General features: G+C 37.9%; 1 protein-coding gene across 7 annotated transcripts in view; it reads left to right on the plus strand.

Moving 5' to 3' along the window:
- The window catches only part of LOC6647203 (polypyrimidine tract-binding protein 1), a 164209-nt gene extending 150096 nt beyond the window's left edge, over positions 1-14113 (plus strand). For all 7 annotated transcript variants that reach the window (XM_023178867.2, XM_047013496.1, XM_023178866.2 and 4 more), the window contains 4 exons: positions 6818-6910; positions 12876-13092; positions 13466-13543; positions 13626-14113. In XM_023178867.2, coding sequence (XP_023034635.1) covers positions 6818-6910; positions 12876-13092; positions 13466-13543; positions 13626-13758 — 521 coding nt within the window. In that variant the 3' untranslated portion in view covers positions 13759-14113. The remainder of the gene's footprint in view (positions 1-6817; positions 6911-12875; positions 13093-13465; positions 13544-13625) is intronic.
- Positions 14114-19165: the final 5052 nt, after the last annotated feature.

Raw genomic sequence — 19165 nt, forward strand, 5'->3', positions numbered from 1 at the left:
TAGCTTCTGTTGTACTTCCGTTTGAAATTTACGCCATTTACGTGCAATCAGCAAAAGTGCCATGAATTATTTATATATCTTCTATCTCTCTCAAGCTTTGTGTGTCGGAAAATGTTAACAAAAAACAGAAAAGAAAAGCAAGAAAAAACACTCCACCCACACTTTCCTCCTCGGCGACAGTTAGTTGCATGAATTGCTGGAAATGTAAATGTTTAAAATTCCTTCCTTCACTCGGCTCACTCTCTCTCTCACTATATTCTTGGGAACGATCAAATTTCTATTAGCCAATTTGAGATGGCATCAACTTTATTCTAAAGCCAATAAACCCCAGATCACGACATAATGTCTTCATATTTATGTGAGCAGAGTGTGCGATAGAGAGGAGGAAGGGAGGGAGATACGGAAATGATGGCAACGTTTGTCCATTTGTACTCCGTCCGGTTCTGTGCACAGTGTAGTTGGTGCATCATTCCTATTTCAAGTAGTAGATTTCTAATAGCTTTTTGCCTGAAGGGGCCAAGCAGAGAAATCCATCAGCAGCAGCCATGAAATTGAAATAGTTTTTCCCACAAACCCATGTGAGTAGTGTGTGTGTGTGTGTGTGTGTGTGTGTGTGTGCGGAGAACATAATCTTGGTAGAATCTCATCCCACTTGGTTTTGCATTGCCTAGTTGCAGTTTCTGCAGCTGCTGTTGTCCCTGTGCATTTATCCTGTCATAAGTTGTGCTTACAAATTGTAAAACAATGAAAATGAAAATGAAAATATACTTTACTCTCTCTCTCGTTTACATAAAAAACACAATATATATTCATAATACATATATAGAAAGCCATATAAAATCCTTCCACACACAGATAGAGAGCGGCGGCAACAAGTGAAACCGCATACACTTGTGCATCCTGTTGCTCCTTCTCGTTGTCTACAGCACGTTCTTCTCTCTGTGTGTGTGTATGTGTTTTGTTGAGTATGTAAAATTACATGAATTAAGTGCGCTCGTGGCTTGGGCGCCTCTTTCCATTGTTCAGCTTAGTTGCTGCGGCATCTCGGTCCAAGGGCCAGGATTTGTTCTCACATATACATAGAGAACACATGCTTCAACATGTGCTCATCCTGACTAGCATACACACACACGCATACAACAAAAGATTGAGTGCGGAAGTGCATAGCTATAAAAATGTCCATTTATTTAGTTATCATTGCGCTTGTTGCTGTCGCCATTGTTGTTGTTGTGGGTATGTGTGTGTGTGTTGTGTGGTCTACTCTATACTCTCTTTAGCTTCAGTTTGCTCTTACTACCTCCCTTTTCCTTCCACTCCACACTCACACACAATAGAAAAGTCGTAGTTTGTAGTTTTTGCTGGCTTTTTACAATTGAAATAAAATTTACTTTTGACTTTTCGTTGGCTCTGGGCTGCTTCGTTTCGTTTCGTTTGGTTTGGTTTGGTTTGGCTTGGTTTTTGTCGTTGCCGTCGTCTGTTTGCCAAATGAATTTAACTAACTTTGTAAAGTTAATGGGGTTTGCTGTTTGAATTGCTCTGTCAGCTCTCCTTCTCATCCATTTCACCTCTCTCTCTCTCTCCCTCTCTCTCTCTTTATATATGTGTGTTTTATTATTTTATAGTCTCTTGTAACTTGACTTTTCACTTACGCTGCATAAGTCAGTCCTTAGGTCTTTTTACCTAGAGTTGATTCAATTACCCAAAACGACATCGATTGCCATAGTTTTTGCCAAGTGTGGCACATAATTGCAACATAATGGATTTGTTGCCACAATAGTTCGTTATGCTATCTCCCTCCCTCCCATTTATAGCCATCTCTCTAGAGTGAGGTGGGTGTTTCTTTTTCCCTAAAATGTTTTCTTGCCTGCAACAATGTTTTAAATCTTCTTCTCTATGTGTAGCTGCTGCTTTTGTCTCTGATGACATAAAACGGTTTGTTTGCGGCTGCCCACACTACCAACTACACACACACACACACACGTGGATAAGATCTGCATCTGTGTTGTGTTCTGTGTTTCTCTCTTTTGTTTACATGCAAATGTATTTAATTTGAGTTTAAATACCCAAATATAAACTTTTGCCAAACAAACGTAACCACATTCAATCCACACAAAACTCAAACACAAGAGACATACATAGAGACAGACAGAAAGAGAGAGAGAGAGAGAGACACACACACACGGAACCGGAGAGGTAGAAAGGTTAACAAATAGTTGTGTTTTTAATGGTGCGGGGGTGAACTGGGGGCATTTGCCCTAAGTCCATTGGCCGATTTGTTCTCTGATTTATATACCATTTACAAATTGCATTCTGTCAGCATTTTGGCTGCCTTCTGGCTTAATCCTTAAAGTAAACTACAAATTTGTCGTATTAATTGTTTAAAAATTGCAAAACCACACAGTGAAAGAGACAGGATAGAAATTGAAAGAGATAGAGAGAGAGAGAGAGAGAGAGAGAGTGAGCGAGTCTGTGTCCGAGTTGAAGTCCATCGGTGGCAAGGGCTTAAGCTGAGCTCAAGAGTAAATCCTATCAGACCAGTGCATCAGTTTACTCTACAGTTCAAAGTTGGCTGGTTACTTGCTTGGTTGGCTTGTTTGGCAGCTGCTGCCCTTTCGATCCCTTTTGCCCCCAAAGCAGTGCTAATAAAGCTTAGATAGCTGATTTAACGCTCAGTTCGTTGCCAGTAGAAAATTCTTAGATACATCATACGCCACGTTGCACACAAAGAGAGAGAGAGAGCGAGAGAGAGGGAGAGCGGTGGAGGGGTGCTAAAAGATGTCGATAAGTTGATAAAGCTTCGTGCTAAGCGTCTTAGCGTATTGCCTTGACTTGGCTTGGGTGCCAATAGATTTAGATAAACTTGCCACCGCGTAATTGACGTCAGCTTCTTGACTTTTTGCCTTTAATAGCCCAGTCAAGTAGTCAGCAGTCAGTAGTCGGTAGTCAGTAGACAGCCAAGCGGCGTCTGTCCATCTGTCTGTCTCTAAACGAGCAATCAGCCAAATGGCAAGCTAAAATTTTATGTAATAACCTTTTGAATTTCCAAGTAGGTGAGAGGATAGCAAAGCCAATGACACTTGAGGCTGGTTGGCAACAAGCACAGTAAACAGCAAAACAGCAAACAGTTCCTTTTGTTATGTTAATGGCTCCAACACACTCACACACACACACACACACATGCTTAGAAGGGTGTTTGTTGGTTGGTTTTGGGCACGTAACAACAATTTCACATTCGCGAACACATTTAGGTGGCAAATTTAACTCCTCTGCTTAAAGCTCTAGTGGAGAGCCAGAGGTGATATGTGTGTTGTTTGCATATCAAATAATAAAAGTGGCAAGCAACAGCAGCAGCAGCTCTACGCTTCAACGCACTTCAAACGCAGGGCTTTCTAATTCTGCTTCCCCTTACTCTCCTCTCCCCCACCCCAACAACCATCAAAGATTGATCTAGCCGAAAAAGGGACTAAATCTAAACCCTTTGCTGCTACACTTTCTTTTTTTGTTTCGTTTTCGTTTTGTTTGGTGCCAACCAGTCAGACATTTTATTAGTTTTGACAGCGCTTTGTGTGGCCCAACAACAACAACAACAACAACTCAATTGAAAACGGCCTCTTCTTGTTGGGATGGTGGTAAAGGGAGAGAGGGAGATGGGATTGGGTCTCTAGAGCATGCTCTTTAGACACTTGACACATCCCGCTTAGAATGTCAAGCATTCAATAAAGGTTTTGGGTTCTCTATTCTTGGATTCAACTAGTTCTCTCTCCCTCTCTCTCTGTCTCTCTCCAACGTTTACTGTACACAAATTGTTGCCTACTTTTTGGGGTTCAATATTTATTTGGCATTGTGTGTTCTTGTGTTCTTTTTTGCATAACAATAAAAGAAAACTTAATCAGTCTGCAAATCGACTGGTAAACAAACGCGCACAAACACACACACATAGGAAGAGAAAATCACCCATCAGGCTATGTAATCCGCTTATGTAATTGTAATGGCGTGCTAAAAATTTATATTATTACCCCAAAAATATTGTCGATACGTGTTTAATTGAATTTTTATGCGTTTAGAGAGACTGAGAGTGTATGTATGGTAGAGGGTGAGAGGGGGAGACGAGCTGCGATTGAGTATTGAGTGTATGTGTGTGTTTGGTTATTGCTGAAGCGGAAAATAATTTCATAAAATTTTATGCGCTACATGCTGCAATTTTTGATAAAGTGTGGGAATGAAAGCATATTGCCAATATATGCGCAAATAATTTGCCATCAATTGTTTTATTGTTCACCCACACACACACACAGAACGATTGATTCTATTAGCCAAATGGAAAATATAAAACGATTCCATAGTTAAAAGACACTTAAAGCGAAAAACCAATTACCACAAAAACTCTTTACGCATAGATTCTTCTAGTCTTGCGAGAGAGTGAGAGGCCATTATCTTCAATCATTATGATTTATAAGTTCAATAATTTGCCATCTGTTTAGCATTCAGATGCGCGGATAAAGAGCTTCGTTCACCTTTATCTTGATCAATATCAGTAAACTTTATTCCAATTGGCAACTAAATAAACTTCATAGACATAGAAAGAAAAGAAAGCGGCCAAGTTTGTTCTTGCTTTTTATGCAAATTCAAATATTGCCATGGCCAGCCAGCCAGCCAGCCAGCCTCTGAGAGTCGTCGTCGAGCACGCGCCACATATTTCTTCATCTAAAATATGCTCGAAACACACGACTAATGGGCCTTCGGGGAATCTGTTTCTGCTGCTGCTGCTGCTGTCCGTTGTCTACATACGTTTCTGTCGCGCGGGCACACAAAGAGAAAGTACAAAAAACGAGCTGGGAACTGAATTTTGTAGCCGCAGTACAAATAAAGTCGATAATAAATTATTATCAAGTCGTCGTCGTCTCTTTCTCTCTGTCTGAAGCTAACTGGCAGCAGGCACTTTGCATGGCAACCAGCAGATGTTGCTGCTGTTGCTCATACGCCCTGTTGGACGGCAAGTTATGCTGGTTGCAGCAGGCGCCTGCCATTCAGCATGCTTGGCTGGATTTGGTTTGCTCCTGCTCCTGCACAGCCACTGCCGCTGCCATTGCATCAATTGTTGCTGCTGCTACTACAAAATTCTTTTCTCTTGCCCAAAGGAAATTTTTTCGGTGTTTTGGCATAAGTCAAGTTCTTAGTTCCTCTCAGTAGTGTTTTCCCCGCTGCAGAATTGACGATGGCGTCGCAACTATGTTTGAGGATGGGCGGAATGGATGGAAGAGGTAGGTAGGTGGGCTGAGCTCTGATCTGGGAAGCAGTCATTCAGTCAGGTAGCCAGTCGTCTGTATAAAATGGATTTACTGCCAACTGTTGAACTGTGGCTCTGGTTCCCGCACTATTTACTACCTGCATTTTCTATTGCTACTTTTGTAACTTGTTAGCGCTCCGCTTGCTATGCTACGCTCCGTCTGCGCTATCCACCTCCTTCTCCATCTTCTGGCCCATCCTGCTTTTTATGGCCACATCTCTCATGCTTGTTCTCCTCTATCCTGCACTTGTATTTTGTGGGTCGCTGGTCGTTGTGCCAGTTGAAAATTTACTTTTCGCATTATTCGATTTGTTGTCTTGGGCAACCGTAGAAATTGGTAGACATTGGGAGGAGGTGAGACGTGTTTGTTGTTGGTGGCCCTGCACTTTACATTGTTTGCATTGGCTACTAGTTGGTCAAACCTCTGGCAACTATTTTTTATGCTTGATGGCAATTTGCGCCCTATTCCAAATTCGCTGCTGATTGGCTACAGAAGACAGCGTGAGGGGAGAACCCACTTCAGGTGCTGTCAAAGCAACAGAAGTTCAAGACTTTTGTGAATTAGAATTGAGAGAGAACATCTCCTTCTATATTCCTTTGCTTTCTTTTTGCTTGCCACTTAAATTCCTTAAAGTTCACTTTACTGATTCTTCTTGTGGCCATATTGCATAGTTTTGCGGCATAAGTAAAGTCATAAAATACAATTCAATAACGCGAGAAGACGACGAGGAGGCAAAACACACACACAAACACCCACACACGCACACACACCTTGTCAGACAGTTGTAAAATCTGCGGCATGGCGCAGCCTTAAAAAGGATACAGCAGGATACAGAGCCATGGCGGCTGCAGTTATAGAGCTGAAGCTGGGAGTTGAAGCTCGTAAAAAATAGCACAGCAAAAACTTATTGAGCTAGTTATGAGTTTCTCGTACATGATACTAACGGCGTCGCCCACGGCAATAATACTCAGGCAAAGAAAGGTAGAAGCCAGCAGGAGGCAGCAGGAGGCAGCAGCAGCATCTGCAGATGAGGTGGTGGGCAGAAAGAAAAAAAAAGCAGTAAGACTATATCTTTTGGTGGTTCGTGTTATAGCTTTTCCGGTTTGGGGCGTGTAAAACTTTTTGCAACGGCCGCAACATTTGCGCGTTGCATAAAACGCGATTTAAGCTGTCCGAAAATGTTTTCTCTCTTACTTCAACTACAAGGAAAAAAAGAAACAAGAGAATCATCTATGTACTTTGTAGATTGTGTGAGAGAGCTTAGAATAAATCCCCAACGGGAGTGGTGTGTAGGGGGTTATCATTTCTATAATAAGCCTATCTGAATAATGTTGGCCATAAAGATCTTGACATTTATATTTGTCCCATGAAAATTGCTTTGGTTTTTCTTTCATAATATACCTTCTTTTTCTCTTGCTTATAATTTTAATGGCAGATGCAATAATAAAGTGAATCCAACATACACTCATAATAATCCGTACTATAATTTGTTTCTTATTCTTGTCTCTTTCTCTCTCTCTCTCGTGCAGGTGTATACGGCGATGTGCAACGTGTAAAGATTTTGTACAACAAAAAGGACTCGGCACTTATACAAATGGCGGAGCCACAGCAAGCTTATTTGGGTAAGTCACCTTTTCGTTTCTCACACTCTGCAACCAAAAGTAATGAAAAAATCTGCAACAACAACAACAACAACATAAAGGGGAAGGAGGGTCAAAAAAAGGATAAAATGAGGGTTGTGGACATGGTTTGGGGTTGCACAACTGCAATTTGCAGCTTGTTTAAATGAAAATACCAGAAACATGAAATTCCAAAATGGCAACGGCAACAGCAACAGGAGGCAAGCATCGCATACCTTTTGCCAAACGAAGCGCGTGTTACCATTGCAGCAAACAGTAAAATGTATTAATAATAAAAATTGTTAAGACGAAAGAGATGGCATGACGAGAGCCACAAATGCCATAACCAAAAGAAGAGAGAGTGAGATAAGTAGATGGACTGCTGGCTGGCCGTGCGCATAAATGAAATTTTATAAGCGCCTTGCTGCCCACCTGGACGGGCACAACAACAACAACAAACGAAAGGACACAACACCTGGCAAAAAAGACCTGGCGTGGTGTATATCCAGCCAGAAGAAGAAGAAGAAGAACTGCAGCAACAAAGGCTGCTCAGCGGGAGACATGCCAATCATTTTATTGCATTTATTTGTGTGCACTTTGCCATTGTCAGAAGGTAGATGAGTGCGGGTGGGCGCTGGTCGCACCTGAGGCTATTTGTGTTGGGGCATTAAACGAAATGAAAATCGTCGCGAACCTGCAATGCATTTTTAAGATAGATAAAGAGAGAGAGCAAGAGGAGATACGGGAGGAGATGGTAACCAAGTGACGTGCCAAATTCCACTTTATTACAAAAACAAAAGCAGCCACCATCACCAACCAGCCAACAACAGCAACTGCAAGGCGATTGAAAGAACCGTTGACAGTTCGCTGACAGCGACACCTTTTTCAATTTCGATTTGGTTTTATGCCATTTAACGCACAGCCCACAACTATCCACAGGCGACCAACCCGACCAATGGACTGCCTGTCGTTCATTTGTATTATTTATTCATTGAAAAAATAACTCAAAAGCTGTCAAAGTGTTCGTGCTGCCGCCCATGGGCAACTTAATTGAAAGCCGCTGCAACTGATTGTGGCACACAGAACAGAGAAAGAGGCATAAAGGTGTGACAGAAGGAAGCAATCGGAATCTCTGTTGCCATTGAATTTATTAGCTGCTTATGCTTAATGAAAGCAGCAGCGACCTGCCTGCTGCTGTTGCATTTCAAAATGATGCGCAGATGATGTAAGCTATAAGGCCATAAGCCGCTTTGGGCCACCAATTGTTGTGTGGGTTATGGAACGCACATTTACATATGTGTCTATATATATGTATATATATATATAGAATGATATATAGTGGTATATAGTTGCTGCCTGCTCTGGTGTTAATATAGTTTTCTGCTTTTTATTTCTTTTTTAAATAAATTTAATCTGTTCAATAAATGCGTGAAATGTGCGCGCGATCGCAACGGAAATTGGCAGCAAATTGCATGCAGGCAGGCGACAGAAACGTAAAGCTACATGCATTATAAATGCCATCAACTGTTTATTGATTTAAATTAAAAACAACAACCGTAACAGAAACAACAAAAAAAAAAAGTGGAAAAAATGGAAAAACACGAAATAAATATTACAAATAAAATCAGTAATAAGAGCTTTTAAGTAACTGTGGGAATATATGCGAACACATTGATACCCGTTGCCTGAGAATTGTCTTAAAGAAAATTGCCTTAACGATAATTAAACGCCCAATTAATAAGTAGGCAAACAAAGCAAGGAATAAGCACGAATATTTTCTTAAAAAAAATAAATTCAATGCAAACAAATATGCCCTGCATTTGCCTATAAGGCAACAGCTGTTGATGATGATGATGATGATGATAATGATGATGATGTTGCCTCTGCTTGCATGGAAAATATGCTTTGTGTGCTGTACTCAATTAATATTTTTTCGTTATCATTTTTAAAGACACATATTTGTTGCATATTTTTGTCGCCCTCTCACTCTCTTTCTGCCTTGTAACCTCTTTGTTGCTGTCTGTTGTGTCCATTTGCATTCCTTTTGGGGGCTTGCAATTCAACTCAATAGCATTCCAACTTTGTGTGTAAAAACCTTTTGGCCTGCTACCTATCCATCCATCCATCCCTCCAGCCAACCATCCATCCATTCTCCACCGCCAAGCCCCACCCTTAGGTTTGTAATATTTTTGTAATGCCTCGTTGATTGTTTTAGGCATAGTTTTTGACAAAGCTAATCTAGGACCAGGTTTATTCCATTTTTGCGTTTTTGCTTTTTGTCTGTGTGAGATGCACAAAATTGTGGCCGCAGGGTCACAAACGACTGTCAATGGCAGAAACAGCATATGCAACATGGCGTATGCGTAATGTTAATTGAATTTACACACAGGAGAACGAGAGGGTGAAGAGATGGTTAAACATTTGTAGCAGTTGATATTGTCAGAATTTACTAACAGCAAAGCCAGCCAGTTGACTCTAGTGCAAGGAATTGTGGTAGGAGTTGTAGGTCTTTCCCGCCACACCCCCCACCAATCCCTCTTTTACTACACAGTCTACGCCCCTATGTCGCTCCCTCTCTCCAGGGCTTGTGAAAATATTAATGGCTGTGCCGCAACATATAGACTACTAATGTGCCGCAAGGGCTGCCAAATGGCAAACACTTCCGCTACGACCATCGTCCAGGTGGAAAATATATACATATATATGTACGAACATCCTAGATATGGCGAGACTTTGGTTGACTGTTTGGTTGGGTTGGTGGGTGGGTGGAGGAGTGCGCACTTATGCACTCATAAAATATTAACAAATTCATTCGTTACTTTGCCCAAACTCCTCTCAGCAACTTTCCCTGCTTCTGCTCCTCCTCCTTCTCTTTGCTAGCAATGACGACAAAGACGATTACAAGAGTAGTAACAACAGCAAAAAAGGGGGGAGGAGCAGCAGCTGGCCAGGTTCACCCTCACCCTCGTATCCTATGCATATGAAAGTGTCTTGATGGTGGATGGAGCTGGCCCAGGTTTGAGGGGTAGGGGGGGAGATGGGTCCACACAAAATACGGCTACAATTGCACACTCAGCATACGAATTACAGCGTAAAGGCGCCAACAAAACTTTTTCCTGCTTCATTTTTTTTTTTTTTTGCGTGCTGTAAAGAGGATGGAATGGCGGGGGAGGACAATCAAGAAGCAAAGCCAAAACGGAAAATTGACCAAAGCAACGGTAACAACACGACAAGAGACAATGAAAAAACAATAAGCAAAAGTCCAAGCATGTGGAAAATGGAATGGAAATGGAAATGAATGGAGAGAAATGCCCATAAGCAAAAAGGTCTCAGTCTCGGATTCGGTCTTGGTCTCTGGTCCCCGTGTCCAGTGTGTCCAATGTTACCTACCACTCACTCGATGGGCAGTTTGAGGTGTCTGCTGTCTGTGTGTGTGTGTGCGTTATTATAATGGCACATTTTTTGGGGTGTGTGCGGGGAAAATGAGTGGAAATGACTGCCGGGGCGGGATTAAGTTTTTGCTGAACTTATTACAAACTACTATAGACAGAGAGACCCAGAGAGGAGAGAATCACACACATTCTAGGCACAACAGCTGCTGCCCAATCGTTCTATCTGTCTGCCAACTGTCTCTCTCGCTCTCTCTCTCCTTCTCCTCAATGCTCCTCTTCTTCGCACCGAATTTTATTCTATTGGGGAATTTTGCGTAAATAAATTTTCCTGTTTTTCCATACAAAATTACTACAAAATATTTTGCATAAGCGTATATACGCATAAAGGCATTTACAATAAAAACAAAAACATTCACACAGACAGACACACACATACATATGGGTGGTAGAGATTCATTTCTCTTTCTCTCTTTACATATATATTACGCATACGCCATGTGTGTGTGTGTGTATTGGTAAAAGTTTTGCTACATTTTGACTATGCTAAGTGACTGTTTGAATGACTTGAAGCTCGCCCTGGCATTGTGCTTACAATTAATTAATGTTGGAAAAGTTCTCAGGATGTTTTGCATAGTTTAGATAATAAAGTGGGTCTCCAACAACCAAAAACATCACACACACACATGCATACACATGCAGCTACATTTACAGTAGATCATAGTCATGGAATTTGCTAAGGCATTAATCGTTTAAACTAAATCATGAAAGTTACATTCAACCATTTCACCTGTGTCACATTTCCGGAATGAAGAGAATCTCACATAGATTCGGGTGGGAAAATATGCTTAAAGGACTTAAGACAGGACTTGAAGTGAATCAGAGAGGGAGGGAGAACGGAAGATAAAGGTACTGTGAAAGGTTCACTTCCTTTTTGGGTTGCGCTCAGCTGTGCAACACTTCTTCTATCCCCCCTCTCTCTCTCTCTCTCTCACGTCTTGTCTCGCCTTGGTTGTTTCTTTTTTTTATGCCTTGTAAGTTAATAATGATTTGTTGTTGTTGCTACTGTTGCTGTTGGTCAGCCCTGTAATTAAAACTTTAAGATACTTTTTGAGTTGGGAGCGGCGTTGCCCATCGAGCCCATCATCTATGGTAGCAGCTGCAGCACTCTTTGGGTTTATATACATACATATATAGACGACGAATGTGGACGGGGGAAGGAATCGGTAGGCAAAGTTGTTCCACGGCTTTGGTTGGTGCCTAGTCACAAAGAAGCAAAGTGTCGTCTCGGCTGCACATTAATCTTTATTACAAGTGTTTGTCATAATACACGACAACCAAAAAAAAAAAAAGAAACGAAAGGAAAAAAATGAAAATCAGTTGATGGAAGAGTCGACTACTCTCTTACCCTTTCTAAAAAGAGACTCACAAAGCTATTCAAGCATGCTTTGACTTTGCCTATGAAATGATTTGAAATCCTACAGAGTTTCCATTTCAATTGAGAATATAATTTATCTGTAATCGTGACCTAATATACCCTTTCATTCCAACAAGTATGAAAGGGTCGAAATATGCAGCAGCAGCCTTTGTCACTGCTGCTGCTGCTGCCACCTTTCATTTTTGTGACTCCTTTTATTTCTTTTCTTTTTGGAGTGGTGCCCTTTTATTTTACAATTTATTATATTTTTTTCTGGTGATTTTTTTTTTTGGAAAATCATTTAATCCATTAGGCAAACAGTAAACGGCTGAGTAAGCATATTATTTTACAATGAAACAGAAGCTCTTCCGCGTCCTTTCAAGTCATGACAACTGCGCACACAAACCACAATGATAAAATGAATGTTTTATATATAATTTATTAAAATAATGCAAAAAAAAAAAAACCCAAAGTGCTTTCGTCCTATGGACAGTTGTGCTAAGTCCTTGCAATGACTTGACAAAAATAAAAATTAAATAAAAGTAAAGCAAGGAAAAAAGGACTACAAAAAAAAAAAGAAGTGTGTGTAGAGAGGGAGTATGTAATCGAAATTGAAATTGAAGGGAAACAAAATCGAAATGGAAATATATTTGTTGTAAACTGTATTTAACCATTGCATATGCTAAGGAGCAATGCAATGCAATTGAGCCGCAGGTGCCGCCTGCTGCCAAAATGGAAAGGGGGGAGAAAAAGAAGCTATAAGCAAAAAGAGTTACAGAATGCCTGAAGACAACTTTTAAGCGGTGGAGGAGGGGCGGAGGGCGAAAAATAGAAAGAAAGAAATCGGAAACCGTTTGCAGCTTGTAAATCACCAAAGGCAGACGACATTGATAAAGTTGCAGTTACATTTTAGTATGTAAATATTTGCCAGCACTTATTGCTGTTTGTTTGTTTGTATGTGTGTCTGTGTGTTGTGGGGGCGGGGGTAAAAGAGGCGCCAAAAACAATTTTTATGGCTTGTAGCATGAGCATATAAATTGCATTGGCAGATACACTTGTGTCAGTTCTCCTTCTCCTCGTTGTTGTTGTTGTTGTATCTATAAGTTTAACATCTATGCGCGCCTTTATTTTAAACAAACTTTCACGTCTTTATTCTTTTTAGCCATGTCTCACCTTGATAAATTACGTTTATGGGGCAAGCCGATACGTGTCATGGCCAGCAAACATCAGGCCGTGCAGTTACCCAAGGAGGGCCAACCAGACGCGGGACTGACACGTGACTACTCACAGAATCCATTGCATCGCTTCAAGAAACCCGGCAGCAAGAACTATCAGAATATCTATCCACCATCGGCCACATTGCATTTAAGTAACATTCCGTAAGTATTGAGCGAGAAATCTCCATTCAAAAGATGTGTGTTTAAAGAACAGCTGGAGAGGAAAACTTCCTTTGGGTTTTTTTCCCATCACACCTACAGAGGGGGGGATGGGTGTGCAAGGCAATTACAATTACCGTGTTGAGCAGCAACAGGCACCCTGCCAGGCGCTTTGTCTGCCAAATATGACAAAGCGCCCCCCACGTTGCTTTTGTATGCCGCTTGAATTTATGAGCTTCTTTTGGACGGGGAAACGGGGACCCCCCAACGAGAAGCAGATCGAAGAAGGGACAACGAAACTCTTACCCCATCCTACACCCAACTGTGTATCACGTAAATCGATAGCTGTTAATTTATAACCAATTTTTATTTACAGCTCATCCTGCTCTGAGGATGACATCAAAGAGGCCTTCACCTCGAACAGTTTCGAAGTCAAAGCATTCAAATTTTTCCCGTAAGTAATGCAGAATCAGCCTTCTCTCTCTCTCGTGTCTTTTGTATGCTAAAATTCTTTCTTTCTTTGTTTCTCTTAACAGCAAGGACCGCAAAATGGCGCTGCTGCAATTGTCATCCGTAGAGGAGGCAGTTCTGGCATTAATCAAAATGCACAATCACCAGCTATCTGAATCCAATCATTTGCGTGTGAGTTTCTCCAAGTCGAATATCTAGAATCCGATTCGCGGTCAGGTTCACTGAACCTGACTGAGCCTGAGTGCCAACAATAACAACATCAGCAGCAACAACAACAACAACATTTATTACCAGCAACATTGCAGTAGTAGTGGTATTAGTAACATCAACAACATCATCAACAATTTCAACAACAACAACAGCAGCAACAACATGAGATTCGCCCGCAATCAACAGCAGCTACAATTCTATTGGCAGCAACAGATCCAATCTATTATACGTAGTACAAGGAGCATGCAACGTTTTCGTCATGTCCATTTCAATTGATTGAACCGATGGATACACTACTCTGCACTTAACTGGCATTACGGCAGAGCCCCCGACCCCGCCCCCTAAGAGACAAACAGAGACCCAGCAATCTAAAAGATCAACTCAAATCCAACCCAACCGATCCGTTTAACCAGCAGCAACAATCGATGCAAGAGCTATATAGCAGTTAAAATAAAACACACCAACACAAACTGAACAACAACAACAACAAACTAATTGTAAACTGTTTTCAATATATATTATAGTATATTAATAACTCTTAAAATCTAATGAAGTGACAAACGAAAAAAAAAAGAAAAGAAAATGAAGAAAATTTAATTAATCTATGTACATGTAAAAGAAGAAAATATGGAAAAAAAAACAAACTGAAGCAAAATGCCAATACACGGACTACAATTATAGCCTACGATAAAATAGCATTTCAATTTATGCCGCACACGCAGACAACTGCAACACAGCAGCAAAAACAAAAACAAGCAAAAAAAAAAAACAATTTGCAACTGCAGCAACTGCAATTGCAACAAAAAAACAAAATGAAAAACAAAATGGAAGAGAGCCCACTAAACAATCAGAGAGTAACACTGTAACTTAAGCTTAAACTTAATACTATAGATTATAAGATGAAGATTATAGATTGAAAGGGGAAATTGACTCGATGAAGACGAGACAGACAGACAAACAGACAGACAGACAGAGAGAAGGATGCCCTCGAATAACATGAGAGAGCATAGAGAAAAGCAACAGCAAAAAGGACGAAGCATTAGTTTTAGTTATATATATATATATACATATATATTTAGTGTGCACTGTATTGTGTTTCGGCAAAAAGAACAAAAAAACAAAAGAGACAAAATGAATAATGAATGGAAATTAAAAACTATGTTAAAGAAAAGAAAAAAAATAAGAAAAAAACCTGAATTAAGCCAACTTTTTACTATGTATGTGTATATGATGCTGTTATATTATATATTATACTTTTAAATGAATGCAACTTAAATTTAAATGATTTTTATATATATAAATGCAAAAGAAGAAAACAAAAAAAACAAAAAACAAACTGCGAGTGCATAAATATGTAGATTTTAAATGATTTTACGTTTCAGTTTTGTTAGTGTTTAAAAGTTGAGGAGAGACACACAAGAAGAAAAGAAAATTGCGACAAACAAAGAATCAATCACACATACACACAACCCCCCACACTCACTCAAACACACACACACACACACACACACCACACATCCAACATACAGAGTCTTAAGTAAGATTTAAATGTATTAAATTTTTATTGAATAAATCAACAACAAATTAATTTAATGTGCTGATATATCATCCTCTTTGATCCCCCCTTTCCCACCCAAAAAAAAAAAATGGTAAATTAAATTGTATATCTGTTTGTTTAGAGAAACATTTTCAAAAAAACAAAAAAAAAAAGGCAGCAACAACAGCAGCAAAAACACGTACGTAAAACTCTTATGTGTGTGTGTATATGTAAATGTAAATGTTGTTAAGCTAGCAAAAAATATACAAAAAACAAAAAAAGAAAACAAACAAAAAAAGAAGAGAAAATATATATACTTAGTGATGTATATGTATTTTAATGTAAGTACTACAAGAAACCCATGAAACAGGAAATTAAACAAATTTTAAGCTACGAATAAATCAAATAAAATCTCAATACAAAATAAAAGAAAACAAAAAAAACTAACAAAAAGGTAAATTTATTTAAGATTAAGCAGAAAGACATATATATACATATATGTATATGTGTTTTAGCAAAGCAAAAAAAAAAAAGGCGAAAAGGCAAACAGAAAAATAATGATTTTTTGATAATTTTACAAAACAGCAAAAGCAACAACCAACAACACACACAAACAGCCACAAGACATGCAAACACACACACACACTAACACTCACACTAACACCTGCATCAATTTTGACACACAGTGACAGACAAGACAGATCGACATATATATACATATAGTATATATATATATATGAAATGGAAAAGTTTATATATATTTAGAAAATGGAATTATTTATACGTTGGCGCAAAAGAACAAACAAAAAATTAATAACAAAACAAAACAAAAATTAAATATAATTGTAACTTAATTGATATAAATTTAGCTAATTAAGCATACAAGTAGCAGTGATCGTAATTTAAAATTAAAAAAAAAAACAAAAACCCAAAAATTATATGAGACGAGAAAAGAGAAACCAAAACGCAGATGCAGAAAAAAATAATGAAAATAGTAAAAAGAAAATGCAAAGAAGAAACGTGTATGAAAAGCAACAGTAAAATATATTGTAAAATGTAAAATTTATTAAAGGCATTATATTTACAGAGTTATCAAAAATCAAGTCAAAAAAACAAAAACAACAAGCAGCTATATACATACCTACTACTACAACTACAACTACTATATATATATTATATATACATAGATCGAACGTATCGAATATGATAAAGAGAAGTAGGGAAGCAACAGAGGGAGGGAAGGGTGAGACATTGGCGGTGGAGAGGTGGGAATGAAATTGGCAACTATATCACAAAACACCTAAACTCCCCCCACACACACACCCCAGACTCTGACCCAGACCCATCCAAAACTTCTTTTAACCAAACCAATCACCACCACAAACTGATGAAGAGAACATGTTTAAAAATCACAAAACTCTAGCGTTTCATATACATAATACAACAAAGCAAACAAACAAAACAACAAGAACAACTATCTTATATCTTTATCCTTACTTAACTATCTTAACATAAATAACTAAACTAATCACTCGAAATGGAAAGGAAAGAAAACAAAAACAAAAAATGAAACAAACATGCATACATTCAAATGTGCTCTATGTCTATGTCTACTTTATATATATATATATTCATTATATATCTCTTATCTATATATATATATATATACACGTTTTGTTACGCGCATCAAACAATGATACAAGGTAAACCACGATATATATCAAATCGAGAATCTGAACAACAGAAGATAAAACCCACGACTGCTAGAATTTCAAATGACAACTCTTGACAAATCAAAATTTCATACAAGTATTAAACTAACTAAAACCTAACTAACTTATAAAAACAAAAACAAAAAAACAAAAACTTACTAACTAAACAGAAGAAATGAGAAATGTATAAGATAAAACAAAGAAAAAGAAACCAAGTCGAATCATAAATAACTGTAAAGCTAGAGACACTCTCACCCACACCTCACATTCACACACACACACACATACATACACACACAGATACAAATATAGAACATTAATTGTGCAGAGTTCAAGAAGAATGAGAAAAAAACATTAAAATCAATAAGAAAAAAACAAAAATGAAAATGAAGCGTAATCAAATATTTAGCCCAACGATAATCTAGATACAATTTCTACGCTCCCCAAAAAACAAAAGAAAAAAACGAAGCGTGTAAATATTGATCATATTGATGATTAATAAAATGATTATTAATATTATCGATAAGAACAAGAAGACACACCGATTCAGCAGCAGCAAGCGAGAATTAATAGACCTAAAACTTAAAGTATACAACAAAACAAAAAAAGAAAATGCATCTAACACACACAAAAAACAAAATGATGAAAAAAGTATTACTTTACCAAGTAGAGAAACAAACAAAAAGATACAGCAACTAATTAAATAATTTACAATTTAATTGAAATAATAGTAATAATTAACAGACCCCCAGAAAAAAACGCTACCCGCCCCCTCCATACTTTGACATAATTAAAAAAAAAAAAACAAGAAATCGCTTAGGTCGTCGTCACCGCCAACAAATTGATGATCGGATCTCATTATCTTTGTTGTTATCGATCAGAAAAGAATCATGAATAATTAATGGGGGGAAAAGTGTGAAAATCAGTGTTAGATAAGTTGTAAATTTCGAGCTGCAAAGTAAGCGAAACTAAAAGTAAATGAAATTCAAATGCGATTTTACCAAAATGCAAATCTAAAGCATAAATAAATTCAAGACTAAATATGGATTTACATATACATATTCACATACATACATACAAACATATGTTGTACATGAATGTTGTCGATTAACTATTAACTATGTGAGGCATAATCAGAAGAATTAGACGAAGAGATTCGTAGATGATCGATCTCTCACTCTCTCTCTCAGTCCACACAAATGAATTGACAAAATTGGTTAAAGAATATATAAACATATATTGTATGTGTGTGTGTGTGTATGTACTATATGTAATTGTAGTTATAAATATACATATATATATATATATGAGGAAAATGGAAAATTATTAGAGAAATAGTTCAAGAGAGAGAGTCAAAGTTGAATGCAGAAATAGCTAAGAGGTTAGAAAACTGAAAGCAAAAACAGGAACGGGTTTTGTTTAACTATTCTAAAAAAACAAAAAAAGAATCAAAAAATCAAACGAATAAAATCGAATCCATTATGCGCAAACACCTACACAGACACACACACACACACACACAACACACAAACATGCAAACATATACATATATGATAAACATGAACAGGAACATATCAACAGCATTATTTGACATATGAGTAAACATTATAAACACATTTTTTTAAATTTAAATTTGAAGAGTTCAGTCAAAACACACACACACACATACACACAGAGAAAGATTGAAACTGATTTCACTAATCAGTCAATTTAATTATAGAAAACTAAAATTGAAATGCAGCTGCAAACTTAAAGTTTTAAATTAAGGCTAAAACGGACCGAGATCCCACATCGAGATCGAAAATAGTCATATTGAAAAAAGAAAAGAAAAAGAAGCTTAGCAAAATTTGTTAAATTAGTTTGTTTTTTTGTGTTTTTTTGGTACAATGAAAATAACGCGTGAGTAAGATTAAAAATATCGAAATTTTTAAAATTAAATGTTTTAAATTTTAAAAAGCAAAAGCTAAATTAACATTCTGTTTATTTGACAGACTGCTAAACACAGATATTTTAAAATGGTTTTGCTTCTTTTAAATATTTTTAAAATTTGTTTTCTTTGCATTTTGTTTAAAAAAGAAAAAAGTGACAAATTATAGAGAAAGGAAAAGTGAAATTGTTACGTTTACATTAGGATGATTAGTCTTAG

Source organism: Drosophila willistoni, chromosome 3R, assembly GCF_018902025.1.
Source record: "Drosophila willistoni isolate 14030-0811.24 chromosome 3R, UCI_dwil_1.1, whole genome shotgun sequence".
NCBI classification, from domain to species: domain Eukaryota; kingdom Metazoa; phylum Arthropoda; class Insecta; order Diptera; family Drosophilidae; genus Drosophila; species Drosophila willistoni.